The 18,895-nt window shown below is 38.4% G+C and overlaps 1 protein-coding gene across 5 annotated transcripts in view; it reads right to left on the reverse strand.

The window, feature by feature from the left end:
- The window catches only part of LOC150102632 (uncharacterized), a 351,586-nt gene that overhangs the window by 20,737 nt on the left and 311,954 nt on the right, over positions 1-18,895 (reverse strand). For all 5 annotated transcript variants that reach the window (XM_090399115.1, XM_090399113.1, XM_090399111.1 and 2 more), the window contains one exon: positions 12,275-12,443. In XM_090399115.1, the coding sequence (XP_090255241.1) occupies positions 12,275-12,443 (169 nt within the window). The remainder of the gene's footprint in view (positions 1-12,274; positions 12,444-18,895) is intronic.

Below are 18,895 nucleotides of genomic sequence, written 5' to 3' on the forward strand. Positions count from 1 at the left end.
TCTTGTTTATTTTTTTATTTTTTCAAAAAAAAAATTTTTTTTGAAACATATTAAGCGACAAACTCATATGGTAACTTAACAAAAATTAGTCTATTTGGCAGTGTATAGGTTATTTGGAATTATTGTTTCAACTCCTCTATAACGAATGCACCCAAGTTTGAAAATAAAATAAGTGCATGTGCTATCTTTTAGTCACATTACCCTTCTCCTTTCTGGTAGCCAATCGTATGGTAAAACCAGTAGCCAATCAAATGTTTTATAAAAGATTATAAAAGATTTCATTCTTATTATATTTTGATAGTTAAAAAATGTTTTTCTCACATAAGATAAATTAACACAGTTGACTGTGTGCAAATATTTCATGTTTAGATCATGAAATATTTGTTTAAAAATTATAGCCTTCAGAGGTTGCCTGTCCTCTCATACTTTTTGATTGGAATTTGTACACAAGCTGTATTAATAAAAGTTTTTGTGTGAAATACAGCTTTTTTCTTTTTTGCTCGACGATGCAAGCCCTTTGTTAAAATTTCCATAGCTCACCACTGATTGCATGTATCATGGATAATCCAATCAATTTATTGGATTGAAAAAGCCCTCTACTTTTCAAAAACATAAGGTAGAAACAAACTACATTTCAATCCTATTTTGAACTGTCAGTTTGCCTTAAAAATTAACTTTATAACACTATATATTTTTTAAATTAGTGACACAACCATGAAGAAATTATGCCTTCATGTACTTTATTTTTTGTATTATAAAAAAATAAAGTGAAAAACTACATTAAAAATCTTAATTATCACATTTTTTGAGTTTTCTAGAGGACCAGTGATGTGTTTTCATTATATCTGTTCTCTTCCATCTATGAAGATTAGCAAGCATATTACATCAATCTGCATTCATATGAATAATTTCATAAGACAGATATTATCTCGGTTACCCTTCAATGGATTTTTTCAATTGTTTTCTCATCTCCTTTGAATCAGGATGACCTATATGAGCACAGAAATCAAGATGTGGTATTATCAAAACTTCGTAGAGTGGAAGAATAACTTCCTTATACCAAGGTGGTGGTGTTCTTTTCAACATAGCAGTTATCCATGATAATTTATCTACCTGAGCAATGTAGGTCCCTAAACCAACTATTTTACCATCATCCCAAGGGTGATGATAATACTCAGCAAAGTTATATAAAGGGCTAACCACATTCACTGTTATGTCACTACACAAATTAATTCAATAATTAAAAAATATGTATAAAAATGCACACACACACACACACACACACACACACACACACACACACACACACACACACACACACACACACACACACACACACACACACACACACACACGTGGTTATGTTCACATTTAATTAAAACAATCAAACTAATAATCTAACTAAATATTATTATTATTACGGGCGACTCCAGGGAGTCCTTAGACTCATCGAGGGAGGCCCTAAAAATCATGTCCACACAACTATATGACATTCTCACAGAATGTATCATACCTTGCCTTGAACTCACTGACCGTCATAGCACCCACAACAGACTCTGGCAGCTTATTCCACTCATTTACCACTCTAAAAGTAAAGAACCCAGCTCTAACACCCCTGCTAACCACACTCTTGCCCAGCTTCCATAGGTGTCCCCTAGTTCTCCCACCACCAGTACTGATCTCAAAAATATCCTCTGAATTAATCCTATAGAAACCTTTTAGCAATTTGAATGTCTCAATCATATCTCCCCTCTTCCGCCTATCAACCAATTTCTGCAACCCACAAATCTTCAACCTGTTCTCATATGGTTCATTCCATAGACCCGCTATCATCTTAGTCACTCGCCTCTGGATCCTCTCCACCTCCTCCCCATCAAGAAGGAACCTAGGTGACCAAATCTGGGCACAGTAGTCAAGATGAGGTCTTATCAAGGCTCAGTACAGAGGTACAATAACTTGCTTGTCAAGGTATTTTTCAACAACCAAGTGAGTTGATGAGCTGATTTAGCTACTTTTGCAATGTGCCCCCTAAACTTCATCTCCCTATCCACCAACTCCCAAGTCTCTGGCCTCATCAATCTCCTGGAGTACAGTTCCACCAATGTGGTATACTGCTGCTAATCTTTTCACCCCAAAATGCATAACCTTACATTTTGTCACATTAAATTGACATCCATTCTCCTTAGCCCAGAACTCCAATCTATCCAAGTCATCCTGCAAGATTTTGATATCTTCTGCATTCACTATCACCCTAACCAACTTTGCATCATCAGTGAACAAATGAACTGTTCCTCTTAGATCCTTCCCTATATCATTAATGAACAGATTAAACAGCAGTGGTCCAAGAACAGAACCCTGTGGCACACCACTAGTCACAGGCCGTCTTTTGGACTCTACTCCTGAATAAACTACTCTTTGATATCTCTCCATCAACCACACACCTATCCATCTCACCAACCCTATATCCATTCCCATATGTTATAGTTTACAGATTAGAATTCCATGTGGTATCCTGTCAAACGGCTTTGCCAGGTCCAGCAGTATCACTGTAAACCCATTACCCTTATCCAGTTCAGCAGTCACCTTGTTATAAAACTTGAGAAAGTTACTGAGGCACAATCTACCCTTCACAAAGCCATGCTGTCCCCCGTACAGTATCTCATTTTCATCAATCCATTCCTGTATTTTTCCCTTGACTACTTTCTCCAAGACCTTGACAATGACTCCTGATATGCTGATCGGTCAGTAATTTGCAACCGTAGTCTTGGATCCTCCTTTATGCAGTGAAACTATTTTCCCCTCTTTCCACGCCTTCGGGACTACACCAGACCCGACTCTCAGATTAAACAACATGGTCAAGAGCACTAATAATTCCTTAGCCACTTCACGCAAGACCCGTGCCAGTATACCATCCAATCCCACAGATGTATTCACATTAAGGTTCTGTAATAGACTATTCACCTCCACGTCATTCATCACAATTCCCATATAAACAAATGGTTCCTTCATTTTTTCAATGTCACCACCTGGATGATATACTTTTGCAAAGTGCTCGCTCAGTAACTCCACTATATTGACTGATTCAGTGACCTCCTTACCATCGTCATTCCTTAAAATCATTTTACCGTGTACAGTTTTTTTCTTGCTTGCAGCATATTGAAAGAACTGTTTGGGATTCTCTTTAGCTTGCATAGCTGGTTTCCTTTCATAATCCGCTTTTGCTTTTTTTACCACACTCGTTACCCTTCTGGCCTGCACTTTATACCATTCGTGTGCCTGCAGGTCACCCCCTTTCTTTAAATTCCCTCCCAGTTGTTTCTTTTTTTGCAGCTCAAGCTTAATGGTGTTATTCATCCATTTAACCCCTACTTGTTTTACTATTCGGACCCTAGGTATACAATCAGCCATAACCTCCTGTAAATGCTCCTTGACCACTTCCCATGCTCTATCGACATCCAGCCCTTGCAGTTGTACATGCCATGGCGCTGATCCAAGCAATCTCTTAAGCTTGTCATACTTGCCAGCATGGTAATTCCACATATACCCTGTCTTAATCGAAAATGCCACACCTTTAGCCACCTCCCAGGTCAAGACCTTATGATCACTCTCACCAATAGGTGGCAACATGGTCAAATTCTGAGATGCTATTACCAGGTCAAGCACTCTCACACCCCTAGTATGTTCAATTACATGCTGTCTCAGATAGTTATCCCTTAATAATTGAATAAAATCCATTTCCTTCCTCACACGTGTCCTCTCCTCCTTCCAATCAATGTTACCATACTTGAAATCTCCCATAATAATTACCCTCCTTCCACTCATTTCATCAATTTGTTTATGCATACTATCTCCACCATCTATTCCATCACCTGGTCTATAGCAGCACCCAACTGTATATTTTGTTCTGTTAGTCTCAATCTCACACCAAATAGCCTCAAATGAGCTCTTTTCACTATCCTGCAATACCACTTCAATTCTCCTTGGCTGCAGTTCATCAGCTATCATCAATAACACCCCTACCCCCATTTTATTCTCTCTGTCCCTCCTAAACACACTATAACCTACACATTCTATCCCACTAACTATATCATCTTCCGTCAGCCATGTTTCACTAATGCCAATAACCTGTGGCCAGGAAGAGCCAATCAAGGCCAACAATTCTTCCTTCTTGTTCCTAATACTCCTGGCATTAGTATACATGAAATGCAGTGATCCCTTTATCCCACCCCTATCTTGATGCGTTATTCTAAATATCCCATTCCCATTTTTTGTCCTTAGTACTGGCTCGGGTACATTATATACATTCTTACACTCAACTGTCTCACTGATGTCCGCATATCCACTCCCCCCCCCCCTCCTTGGTAGTTCTAGTTTCCCTGGTTCTGCACATCCATTTTCACTTCATTCAGCAACACTTTTTTCCAGTCTGCGCACACCAAATCCATTCAAATGCAGGCCATCCATCTTGTATAAATCCTTTTGCCCATCAAACTCATTCCACACCACACCGTCTGCATAACCTGAACATAATGTGTTAAAGATACCAAGCAATTTTAAACCTGGTTTTACTCCATTTTTTCCAAGTGAGCAAACAGACAAAATGTCAAGTTTGCGCCTGCAATTTATGCAAGACTAGCTGATCCCACAGGTAGTGCAAGACAAAGGCAACTCGTGGTAAAGGTGGAGCAAGCTCTGATCACTAATCTTAATATTTATCCTTAATGCCAAAACACATCTCCAAGAAGGGGATGTATGATGTTTTGTATTAAAGGCAAGGGGCCACTACCCAGACCGGTTTCGACCTTTATTGAGGTCTCATCAGTGGGAGCCAGGCTAGAAATACCAAGATTTAGTAATGCAGAGCTTGTAAGTATTTTACCAAAACAAGTTACCATAAAGTGTTATAACCTTATTAAATAAAAATCTCAGGAGGAGATATAGGATGTAGAAAGTATTTTTAACTTGGGTATAGTTATGTTAAAGATACCAAGCAATTTTAAACCTGGTTTTACTCCATTTTTTCCAAGTGAGCAAACAGACAAAATGTCAAGTTTGCGCCTGCAATTTATGCAAGACTAGCTGATCCCACAGGTAGTGCAAGACCAAGGCAACTCGTGGTAAAGGTGGAGCAAGCTCTGATCACTAATCTTAATATTTACCCTTAATGCCAAAACACATCTCCAAGAAGGGGATGTATGATGTTTTGTATTAAAGGCAAGGGGCCACTACCCAGACCGGTTTCGACCTTTATTGAGGTCTCATCAGTTTGCATAAATTGCAGGCGCAAACTTGACATTTTGTCTGTTTGCTCACTTGTAAAAAATGGAGTAAAACCAGGTTTAAAATTGCTTGGTATCTTTAACATAACTATACCCAAGTTAAAAATACTTTCTACATCTATATCTCCTCCTGAGATTTTTATTTAATAAGGTTATAACACCTTATGGTAACTTGTTTTGGTAAAATACTTACAAGCTCTGCATTACTAAATCTTGGTATTTCTAGCCTGGCTCCCACTGATGAGACCTATTCGCAGCATTATTCGCCAAGATGTGAAAGAGAGCTCCAGTTCGAAGAAGAAAGAACCTGTGCCTTCCAGTCCAAAAGAGGATCCAGTTCCCGCGGCCCGAAGAGAGAGCTCCATGCTCACTTTCTACAGAAGTACCTCGGCGTTGGTAAGACTTTTTTTCTTATTATTGGCTCTTTTACCCATTCTTTCTGCTATCTCTTCGCTTGTTGTGAGGGACACCGAGCGTTCCCCGACTTTGCCCTCCTTTACCTCCCCCCCTTCTACAGCCAGTAGTTAGGTCTTCCCCCAACAATGCCGTTATTCTTACCCAGAACTAGAACGCTTGGCATCGAAGTCAAGCGGCTCCCAGATGAGCGGACGTTAGTGAAAGCTTGGTTGATACAGTAGGGGCAGAAAACATATACGGTTTCACACCGTACTCAAAAGAAAGATTCCAAATTGTAGTCAAAAATGACCAAACAAGAAGCAAATTATTAGAGGGTTTCCCCTGTGTGGGACAAACGATCAAACCTTATTTAATAGGGAGTTTACGGAAAACGTTAAGAATAACTAGATTTCCCTTGGAATACCTGGAGAATGAAGACAACGTCAAGAAATTTTTTAGCCAATGGGGCGATATTATTAGTATCAAAGCATTTGAACATGCTGATTACAAAGGCTGGAAAACAGCCGACGTTGAAATACAGATGGATATGAAAAAGGAAGTTCCCAACTTCATTTTAGTGGGCCAAACAAGGGTCATGGTTAACTGCCCGGGTGTTAAAAGATTGTGTTTCCGATGTAACTCTGAGGGTCACCTAGGGGCAGAATGCCCAAAACTACAGTGCAGAAATTGCAAATCAACAGAGCACAAAATAGTAAACTGCACAGAAGCTTGTCTTAAATGTGGGGACTTGAGACCCATAAAGTGGACACATGCTCACACAGAACACTCTCAGAAGCAGCTGGAGGGACCATAATACCGATCAGGGCTATACCCCTCGGTAAACCTGAGGTATCATCAGGGAGCGATTTTCCAGAGCTCCGGCAACAGACCGAAAAAGAAACACTAGCAGAAAACACAACCTCCATGAAACCGGTAACGGGTAAGACACCCAGGTCAACCCGCCACATCAAGGAAATAACAGCCAACTTCGAAACCCGCAGCAAAGAGGAAGAAGTCGTAACAACCAGCGTCCCAATAAAGCGCACAAGAGAGAGAGGCAGAAACAGAAGAGGCAAAAAAGGCTAAACAAAGCAGCCTACTCTCGTCAGAAGATGAAATGGACAACATCCAAACTACAAGCCAACGCGAAGGCACCCAGCCCCTTGAGGAGGCGGTAACAAAGACAGGAAACCTATCCCCAGTAGCGGACCAACCTGCAGAACCCCATTCACATATCTACAGCACGGACATTTATAGCGTCACAGAAATGGAATTTCAAAACGACCTCGTTATGGATATTCCAAACAGCTCCGATAGTGAATCACAGGTGGAATATGTAGAGCAACAAACAGACAACACCCCCTTCCTCCAAATACCAACATGGATTTTAAAATTGCCACTTTAAACACCAACGGTTTATGCAACCCCTTCCCACAAAGCACTGTCTGGAAGCTAATGTTAAGGTACAAAATTAATATCCTCCTGATTCATGAAACCTATTTTTATAAGCATTGGAACGTGGAGAACTTCTCGAGAAGCTATCCAGTCACCAGCTACTGGTGCTTTGGGGATGCTCACTCGCGAGGGGTGGGGATACTAATTCACCCCCAATCGTGGGGGGGGGGTTCTTCAACGTCCAGAAGGACGCCATGGGACGTCTAATAACGGTGCACTGGAAGTACGGTGGCCGTACCATCCGGCTTGTTGCAGTATACGCCCCGAACAACCCATACCACAGAAGCGGTTTCTTCTCTGCCCTTGAAAACTACCTCTTGGGAGCAGAATACCTAATAGTAGCCGGGGACTGGAATTGTGTGGAAGACACACGTTTGGACAAAGTAGGCGGGAATGCAAACTCCGGAACCGCCGTTCTAAAAAGATGCTGTGTAAATTTTGATCTCGTCGATGTCTGGAGGAGGAATAACCCATCGAAGGTAGAAACAACGTGGTGCCGCGGCCAGATATCGACGAGACTAGATAGGGTGTACGTGTCCCAAAACTTAGAACAGTATGTTCAAACGACATGTCACACCACAGCACACAACATGTCAACAGACCACAAATTGGTTATTTTAAAAATTACACTCCCAGAGGTTATGGAAACAGCCAGAGGTCCTTGGAGGCTTCCTCCTACCTTTCCCAGTCTTTTTAGCGACCAGCTACAGAAACTCTGTGATGAATGGACAAACATCAACTGGGACTGGGAAAACTGGCTGCACTTTAAGTGGCAGGCTAAGGAACTGTTTCAAAAATGTGGACGCGAAAGGGTCTACCAACAACGTAAACGGCTGAGGGATCTCTACAGGGAACTCAGCTGGTACCGGTCAAGCGAATGGAGCGGAGTTCCCTGCGGACATCTTATCAGGCAGGTAGAAATAGAGCTGCAGAGTAGAGTCGATGACCTCGACTTTCACACGAGACTCTATCTCAGAAATTTGGAAACACCCTCCGCCGCATTCTACAATCAACAACGGGTGGCAGCAAACGATGAAAGAACGATTTACCAGATCGAGGAGAAAGGCCAGATTCTAAATTCAACCCATGAAATACTCCGTCACTTTCACCAGCAGTATCTCGGCATCTTCGCTGACCAGCAGGGCACGGATGACTTCAGTGAGTGGGACGTCAAACGTTTTCCCAAGCATCTTAGCGCCCTGCATGACAGGCCGATAACTGCAGCTGAAATAAAAGCCACGTGCAAAACGATGAAGACAAAAAAGACCCCAGGGCCAGACGGACTGGAGATAGAATTCTATAGATCTATCTGGGACCTTGTACTACCAGCACTAGTAAAGATCTTTAACGTATTCCTCACTTCGGGAAACATCCCCAAGGAATTCGCTAAGAGCTATACAATCTTTATCCCCAAAAAAGACCGAGATCAGACCTTGTCAAATAACTGGCGTCCCATCTCCTTAACTAACCTAGACTATAAACTTTTCGCAAAAATTATCTGTACACGCATTAAGGGCGGAATAGAAAACATAATAACAAGTTCACAGGTCTATGGAATCCCAGGTAGATCTATGGAATTTAATCTCTTCCTGCTAAGAGACCTAATTAGACTGGCCAAGGAAAAAAAATACCCCCTGGCACTTCTCTCCACCGACCTGGAAAAAGCGTTCGACAGCATCAGCCACACGTACTTACAGGACACCTTAAAAAAAGTAGGCATAGGCCCGAGACTTCGGCATACAATTAAACATATGTACGCGGAGGCCTCGACACAACTGTCTATTAATGGGTTTCTGACAGAACCAATCCGTATAAAGAGAGGGGTTAGGCAAGGCTGCCCACTAAGCCCCCTTCTCTTTTCCCTAGCATTAGAACCCCTCATCAAAAGAATAGAGAACACTCCTGCAATTAATGGTATTCCACTGCCCCAAGTCTCCAGACAGTGCAAAATAGTAGCATATGCAGATGATGTAGTGGCCACACTCAGAGAGTCTGAGTCTATCTGCATCTATCTTGACATACTGCAAAACTTCAGCATAGTCAGTGGTCTCCGAGTTAATGCACAAAAAACCAAAATCAAAAATTTTGGAAATTTCCATAACACCAGACTTCCCTACGGTTTAGCGCTGCATACGCAGCCGCTGACAATACTAGGAGTTCCCTTTTCTGAGTCGCTAGCTTTACCAGTTAAAAAATTACAGGAAATAAGTACGGAAAAGATAAGTCTATTCAAACCGACCTTTTTCTCCTTTTATGGCAGAGCCACAGCGATAAAAACAATCATTACCCCAATGCTGATGCACACAGTCAATATCACAGGCATCACACTGCTACAAGAAAACCAATTATCCAAAAAACTCATAGATTTCTTCTGGAATGAAAAAAAAACATGAGGTTAAAAAACAATACCTGCAACTAAAACACGAAGAAGGGGGGTACGCTCTGCCTGATCTCAAAAGCTTGCTTTATGCAAATACATTCAAAACCGTACGGAAGGCCTTAAACTCAAACCATATTTCAGGCCTCCTAATTAGATATTTTATAGGACTTTTCCTCCCCCTCTTTGGAACCACGGACTATGCTGGACCCCGTGCAAGGGTTGTGCCCAAGTGGTACCGCACACTAGTAAAATCACTCACAGTACTTAGAGACAAAGGAACAGAAATCCTCACACACAAACCCAAAGCAGTATACTGGGATTTCTTCCAACTCTCCAGACGTGATACACCAAACCTCGGGACAAACAATGAAATTCTCTTTAAAAACATCAAGAATAGCTGGGGACAGCCTTTTCATCGGAATCTGGCCTGGCGAATAGCTTATGGGCAGCTCCCGGTGAAACAGGTTAAATCTAGGTACGTACCCAGTCCGTGCGATCCCTTTTGTGAAGTCTGCCGGGGCGTGGAAACGGTGGAGCATTTCTTTTATTTTTGCCCACCAGCCCAACGCGTCTGGCAAAGACTGAGCACAGCACTGGGAATCCCGATGCTATCACTAGAAGAGGTCATACACCTGCAATTCCCACCACCAGTCAACAAGACCCAAAAATTTGCCATTTTTTTAATTAACATCTTAAAGTATCACATCTGGAAGGTACGGAAAAAATCCCAGGTACGGGACGCAAATTTAATGTACGCAGGAATAAGGAAAGGTTTCTTTTTTTATCTTCCTAAATTTCTTGCACAAGAGAAACATCTACTAGGCGACTTTAAATTTGTGAACAAATACTGCAAACCACCGAAAATATGCTTTCTTATACAGGGACGCATCAAGCCCTGTATATTTCTTTAGTATCTCCAAAACTCCACCTAACTCTCCCTAGGAAAAGTAACAACCACTCTGTTCTTCCTCACCACAAAGCTTTCGCTGGCACGGTTTCCTTTACTCCAAATAAGGGGGGTAGATCTGAGAACCCAGGCTGCGAAGCGGTGCTGCTCCTTGTGAGCGGCATCTCCCGGGCCAGTCTTCTACCCCATTCTAAGTCCCAGTGGTACCAGGTCTGTAAGTTCCCTTTCAGTTCAATTGACCGGACCTTAAGTCCTTTAATTTTTATGTATTTAAAAAAAAAAAAAAAAAAATGTTCTAACTGAAAATACTGTTTTCAAAACAGGTCAATGGATCTCCTTCATAGATAACTGACGAAATTATTAAGGATAAATTTATAAGTGAACTTTGGTCAAAATTTTTATGGTTAAATTTTCTTTTGTTTTTGAACAGATAAATTGAGAATATGTGTCACAGACCAATTAGCCATATAAGGCTAAACAGGTTGACTGAGGCCTCTTTTACCTCCTACTATCCTACTCTATCTTTCATTATTCTCCTCTCTTACTGTTTGCTGACCCTCAGCATGCTTTATTCTCCAAAGGCCTATGATGAGAGACATGAACTCCCATTCGACCTAAATAAAGGTCGAAACCGGTCTGGGTAGTGGCCCCTTGCCTTTAATACAAAACATCATACATCCCCTTCTTGGAGATGTGTTTTGGCATTAAGGGTAAATATTAAGATTAGTGATCAGAGCTTGCTCCACCTTTACCACGAGTTGCCTTGGTCTTGCACTACCTGTGGGATCAGCTAGTCTTGCATAAATTGCAGACACAAACTTGACATTTGTCTGTTTGCTTACTTGGAAAAAATGGAGTAAAACCAGGTTTAAAATTGCTTGGTATCTTTAACATAACTATACCCAAGTTAAAAATACTTTCTACATCTGCGCATAATGGCTTCTAAACTCCTTTCTGTCATACCGCAGCAACAGACTAACCATTCTAACTCTGTCACTCTTTTCTTTCGCTACCTTTAACAATACTTTCACGTCCTCTCTCAATATAAATCTTAATATTCATAAAAAAATTTCCCATTGGCAACATCAAACACTTTATTACTGAATAATATTAAATGAAAGAAAAGATGAAAGGAATGGAAGGAAAAGCATGGATAAGAATATAAAAAAATGTTATTTTCTAATTCAATGCATTCCAAAGCAGGAGTTTGCAACACCCCAAGGTTTTGCAAATTCCTGGTGGTATGTTGATACTTCAAGGAGTATTATAATTTGAATAAAAAAGTTTATTTTTTCAATATTTTATTTAGTTTTAGTTATACACTCACCACACAGAACATTTCCTCATTCTACTGTGCATGTATAAATTTGTGCTGCAGAGGATGATTGTACTGTAGTCAAAATGTATATATAATATACATTTTGATACAGGATGCTAACAGATAAGAGTAGAAAAGATTTGATTAAAGCTTCAGTGTATGAAGGCATAAAAAGATAGTTTACACCTATCTCTGTGATTAGAATGCACTCAGACCTATACCAGGTATTATTATCCTTTTTTTTTGATATTCGGTTTCATGTTAAAAGCGTCTGCTTTTAAAATATAGTAAAACTTCAATTTTCAATTTCAATGATCATGAAAAGTGAAGAAAATATGTGAATGATGTATCAGGCATATCATTAACATATTTTTGGGCATGCCCAGGTAATAATGTTAACATAGGGATATGCAATACAGAAAAAACAGATTTCAATGGAGCTGTGATTGTGAAAGGTTTAAGAATTGCTGATCTGCACTATAATTAAACCATATATACACATATATGGTTTAAACTTATATAAACTTAAATATGCTTACCTGCAATACTCAGAAAATGTCAGAACATAACATTTGTCTTCGATGCATGCTACACTGTTAGTATCTCTATGCTTAGAGGCAAAAATTTCATCTTCCATGTGATGGGGTCTTCTGCCATGTTCAGTATGCTCTGGACGGTAGTACCATAGCAGGCTCATCATCATTTCTCCTATGTATATTAAGGAATTTTTGCAAATTAAAAAGCAATTCTGAAAAAGTAAGTTTGTAATAATGAACTACAACCAAACAAGATACCTTTTATATGGACACTCTTTACAATTCTGGTCTGGTTGGCTCAGTGGATAATGTTACCAATCTCCCACCAATACAGGCTTAGGATTTGCATCCTGATGTGAGCAAAAGATGTTTGTGAATGTTTCTGGTGGTTGATAAATATCGTTGTCTGGTGTGAAACAACTGCTTTGCTTACTAAAGGCCTAAATTGCTTGAAAAAGTTTCATATTGAAACTTTAGAACTGCAATACAGAAAAATCCATCTCTTTAGAGCTGGATTTCTGGCCTATATAACTTTTAGCCCATTCATAAACTAAATAAACAATCAGACTGTAATTAGGCATATAGCTGATGGGTAATAAACAGGAAGATTATATTTATGAGAGGGACTTTAACTATGGAAACAGGAAAACCATAGTGCCATCAAACATTAGTCTAGGAAGTCTGTCCATTCCACAACAATGCGGTTGAGCCAACGGAGTTGATGCTTTTTAACTGTGGTAAAAATTGTTAATTTAGGATATTCAAATTTTGCAGCACTTATGCATTTCTTCTTCTTCTTCTTCTTCTCCCATAGTCCTAAATGGACCGTTGGGTCATTCATGGCTGGTAGGTGATAGTCTTGGTTAGCCTCCTCCAGTCATCTCGGTCTCTTGTTCGTGATGTCAGTTGAGAAAGGGAGGAATTTGTCTGTTTTTTGATGTTATCAGTCCATTTTAATCGAGGTCAGCCCCTAACCCTTGGTCCCAGAACAATTTCTTCTAGTGCTTGCTTTGGAATGCCATTAGCCCTCTCCACATGTCCGAACCATTTCATCTGTCTTCTTCTGATGACTGTCAGAATATTATCCTATCTATTGAATCAATCAGTTTTCAGACATTTTCATTGGTTTCGTGAGCAGTATAGGGGATTCTCAAAAGTCTTCTGTAAGTTTTCATTTCAAAAGACAGGAGTCTCCTCTCATCTTCCTTCAATAAAGCCCAGGCCTCACAACCATACAAGAGGACAGAATTCACCAAGGTGTCAATTAGTCTTAGTCTGGTTGCAATTGCTATTCTGTTATCTCCCCACAATGATTTTAACTTTTGTAGGGCCATGGTTGCCTTAGCAATTTGGTATTTAATGTCAGTTTCTGAACGACCATCTTGACTCAACGTGCTTCCTAGATAAGTGAACTTGTTTACATTCTCAATTTGTTTATTGCCAATTTGTATCTTTAAGAATTTAATGTCTGATTTTGAGGTTATCATTGTTAAACATGAGACTTATGCATTAGTCTTATGTTTTTCCAATGAGTTCTGTTTATTTTACTAAGGCATTTCATTTCAAAAGCCAACAGTTTCCTCTCTGCTTTTTTTTTTTTTTTAATTTTATTTTATTTAAGGTCCAAGTTTCTGTCATATCATACAAAAATATCATACTATCAACAGACAGCTGTTGATAGTATGATATTTTTTTGTATAATTTTATTTTTAGAGTCATAGGAATTTTGTTGTTTTTCCAAATTTTATTAAGTTTATTCTTTATTGACCATGCCATGGAGAATTCATGTTTTATTGTTGTTATGCCATTTAAATTTGAAACCATTAACTTGTTCTATGATTTCCTGGTATCTTCCAAGTGCCTTCTGATTTTCATTTATCTCTGTTTTATTTGAATTTATGTTATAGCCATATTATAATTACTGCAGGTTTCTTGTAATTTTGCAAGCTAGTATTGGATACTGTATTTATTCAAATATAACTCACCCTCGCATATATCTCGCACCCTTGATTTTACTTTATGAAAAAAGAATTAAAAAGTTCGCACATGAAAAAAAGTTTAAAACTTGAAGAAATTGACAGTGAATGCTGTTATGGCTGTTTCAGATATTTTGAAATTCGGTTAAAGAAAATAGGCATTTCAACTCAACAATTGTCAGCTTGCGTTTTTCATTCAGTCGTGCAATCTCTTGTTAATACTGCACTAATCATATGCATAGAGATGAAAGCAACCAGCAGAGGAAATGTGGGAGTGAAATATACTCGATCCTGAATTGCGTGGCAGTGGATTAAGATTAAGAGACTATCATTAGAACTGTTGTGCAACTGGATTTTGAGAGCTTAGGACATGATTTCACCAGAAATAATTAATTCAATTACAGAAGCTAAAAGCTTCAAATATATCATGTGATGAAGGTGAGGCTGATCGCATAAATAACGTTGATAATTAAAATTTAAATACATTCATTTTATAAATAATGTGAGCAACTATAAATTATAATGAATACTGAGGATTTAATCATATATGTCAGTTTAGTGTTTTCCTGAAAAACTTTAGTTTCCGAAAATCCCTGCATAAATCTAATCTCGCATCATGTCTTTTTAACTTTAATTTTGGAGAAACAAGTGCGAGTTATATTCAAGTAAATACGGTATTTGATTTGCTATTTGTTATAATTACTACATCATCTGCATATATGATATATGTGATTGAGTCTACCACTGAATTTTACTCCTTTTGCTAGGGATAATTTTACCACAACCTATTCTACCTTATTTGAATACAGCTATGAGACTGGATGGAATACAGCTATGTAAATTAATGGAATATGCAATAATGTCAATCAGAGATTCTTATACAGAGTTTCTGAAAGATGGAAGGAGAAACTGTTTACTGCATAAAGGCATGTGCAGTGGGAAGTGCAGGTTCCCAAATCAGTGATGACAAACTGCTGGCCATTTTGTTCTTCAGATGTGGCAGTAAGTGAAGCTAGTTAATTAGAATATAAAACAATCCAAATAGAAGCCTTTATAGAAGGTAGTAAGGATTTAAGAGTGGTTTTGTTTCAATTTTTCTCTCTCTCTCTCTCTCTGTACACACAAACCTTTTGAATGAGACAAGTGTAATGTACTCTTTCCTTGAAAACAAGTTGTATTTACAGTGGACTAATCAGTACAGGTTTCATTGTTAATAAGTAAACAGGAAAAGTGTTAGAGCTCTCTCTCTGATAAGAGCATGTTGATACTTCCTAATGTTTTGCATTTGCGCACTCAATTTTTTTGTACAAATACAGGTAACCCTCGTATAACGCAGTACTTATGCAATGCGGTTTCGATATAACGCGGTCGACAAATTGTAGTATCCCTTATTGAACGCGGTACTTATACAACACGATTTTGATATAAGATGATCTACAAACTGTAGTAACCCTTTATCTTTTCATATATTTTTCAACGTGCAACTTAAAAATCAAATTTTATCTTCTTTAAATTTGCGTCTGCCCGTATCGTGCATGTAGTTATAAGTAACAAATTTATATCAGGGGAAATACCCTTTAGCACACCGGTACGTCAATTGTTTACCGTATAAAGTGTTTATTGTTGAAAATTGTCTTCATTTTATGCGAGGAAAGCACATTAAAAATCATAAGTTTGTTAATCTCAAACTGAGCACTTTATTTTTTGGTCAGTTACATACAATATATAATGTTTTTTTATGTAAAACATTTATTTTTATAGTAACAGCCACTTAGAGCGCTTTTGAAAATGAAATAAGTGAATTAATTGATGGGGAAATAGATTTAAATGAGGAGGAACTGGCATAATTAATAGATGATGTCAAACCAAATGGCAGGGAAATGCGGAAGATTCTGTTTGTGATGAATCCGTTAAAGAAATTAGCAGAGGGATTGAACTTGGCAAGAAAGTTATTTTTTGGATAATGATCCCTCAATGGAAAACTCCGGATAATTCACGAGACAATTCAATATTTGTTTATCTCTGTATTTCATTATGAACTTAATAAAAAACTTGCAGCTTAGTGGTAAGGAAGGTCTTACTGACTTCTTGATAACTAAAGCAGCTTAAGTATGCAATGAGAATTATACAAATGATGTCCAAGAGATTTCAAGTGATGACGACGTCCGGCCACTCTTAAATAAAGAACATCTACGAAATGCTCATATTGAAGATAGTGATGACAATTAAATTATGCACTTCCTTCTATTTTGCCTAAAACATTTATGTATTATGTGCAACGAAGTTTACGTACAATTTGTAATTTTTATAAGTTTATACTATGTATTTGTTTCATAGTTTATATATTTTCTTAACTTACATGAATTACCTGAATTAAATAAAACTATACGTTTGTTAGATATGTCATTATTAATATAATCTTAAAAAAAAAAAAAAAAACGATTTCGGAACATAACCCTACTTTTTCTATGTGATCTAAGTCTTGCATAAAGCGATTTATATAACGCGGCATTTCTATGGAACCTAACATCCGCGTTATACGAGGGTTACCTGTACTTTGTTTCTGAAATAGGGAGGGAAAAAATGTAATATTTTGTGTGCTGCATGCACACATTCTGTTAATAATTTATAATAATGTGACAACTGTACTGACCAAAAGAGATGAATGCATGGTTTTTTTTTTAGCTTTTGCATTTGATGAAACAGCAATTGACGGAGAGAGGGGGGAAGGAAGAGGGAGAGGTGATATGCTTTTAAATATTAGCAAAATGAGCCTATTAAATGTAGGGGAAATACTGCACAGGAGAACAAGTGGTGAGAAAACAAAAAGGTTCCCTGGATGCTATATAAGATATTGCGATTAAGTGAGCAAAAGAAGGCTTTTTGCTTAGAGAACAGCAAGTGGAATGTATTAACAGGATTGGTCTTAAGTGAGCTGACAGTGAATGTGTTCAAAGCAAGGTACAATGTAACTTGTGGTGTGTGGAGTACAAGGCCTCTGAAATGAATCTTGTAATTCCATAGAGACTAATGAGCAGTTTCTTTCCATGAACAAGGCAAGTATTGCTGTCTCAAAAGGATATTTTTCCCTAGTGGGAGGAAATATTATTATTATTATTATTATGTGAACACCTCCAAGGAGTCCAAAGACACATTGAGGGAGAGTGTGCCAACAGCATCGAATGATTGAACCCCTTCCAACTACTACCCATGCTTAAACTTGCTTAACTTTTTGCTGAGTCATTAGTAGCAGAGGCTCTACCAAGAACACTTCTAGATGACACTAACAGACCAGTGAAGTATTACTACCTAGTGTAATAGAAATTAGTAGTGGCTGTTAACAGTGTTTGGTCTTTATACCAGAGTCTCTACTTGCTTGATGAAAACAATGAATTATAACTAAATAGGGAGCCAGTACTCCAATCAAAAGTATGGCAGTAAAGTGGTTCCATGGCATGCTGTTAGATTATGCATCAGCAGGCTTCCAAGTCAAATGAAAAAGTGGCATTAGTTTTGCAAGTGAATGTAGTGGCAGATTTGAGCTGTGCTAAAAAAGTGTTATTAATTAGTGCAATGGTTCCCAAAGTGGGTGGTACCTCCCCCTCGTGACACTGGAACGATCTGGGGAGGGAGGGGGATAGTTGCCTCACGAGCAAAAGGGGGCAGTGAAATCATAAAGGACAAAAATTAGGTGTTGAAAATTTTGATGATATAACTGTTGTATAACGTAAGTAAAGATTGTAATGGTTGCTTCATTTTCCAAGAAAACGTATAAAATGCAAGTTACAGCCAACGACAGGTCTTAACAACCAAAGTGTTGGCAGTGAGAACTTTCGTCCAGTACGCATCAGCAGGAACACATGCATGTTATGACTTGTTCACTGTATAATACTATAAATACGTGAGACATATGATATCGGTTTTAGATTGTTTCTGAATTGTGTGACAAGCAGTTAGCAATTTGATGTAGTGCATATTTGATACCTAGTCAATACCTTACTAACACAAATTACACACAAAGCAAATTATTTGAAAATTTCAGTTCCAAGGTGTCTTATTTCCAAACTTCAAAAATTTCTACTAGGTGCATAATAAAATGCACATTTGTTTCTATATCTATCTGTTTGTTCCCTTAAAGCTTAAGAACTACTGATATGATTTTCATATGATTTTCTGTTATGTGTATCAGGTAATCAGGTAGAGCTGGTCAGGTCTTAGAAAGTAGTTTCCAGGGGGATGCTGAATAATTTTTTTTTGGAAAAGGGAACAGTAAGCCAAAATAAGTTTGGGAAACACTGAATTAGCATATAGTATGGCTTTTTATCACAAATTGTGCTGCATTTTTTTTTCAGCTTGGATACAAGTGTCCTGCAGTAGTAATGTTATTGGAATTCTCTGTTGTTTATATTGTTTTGCTACTTGTAGTTAATCTTACTGCATCTGAAAAATGGCATCCATAAAGAAACACATGTACTTTGGTACTAAGATCGAGCTCTACCTAATTTTTTGCAGTGGATGCATTGTGAAAATTGCTATATGTATGCACCGAAAAAACGTGAAAGATTTGTGAACTGTTTGGGTAAACGAAATGAAGGAAAGCATTAAAATATGTGAAAAGTGTCTGGATAGATTAGAGTGATTAGAAATG

The sequence above is a fragment of the Typopeltis vanoorti genome, chromosome 10 (genome assembly GCF_054136105.1).
Source record: "Typopeltis vanoorti isolate ZY-2024b chromosome 10, IOZ_Tvanoo_1.0, whole genome shotgun sequence".
NCBI lineage: Eukaryota > Metazoa > Arthropoda > Arachnida > Uropygi > Thelyphonidae > Typopeltis > Typopeltis vanoorti.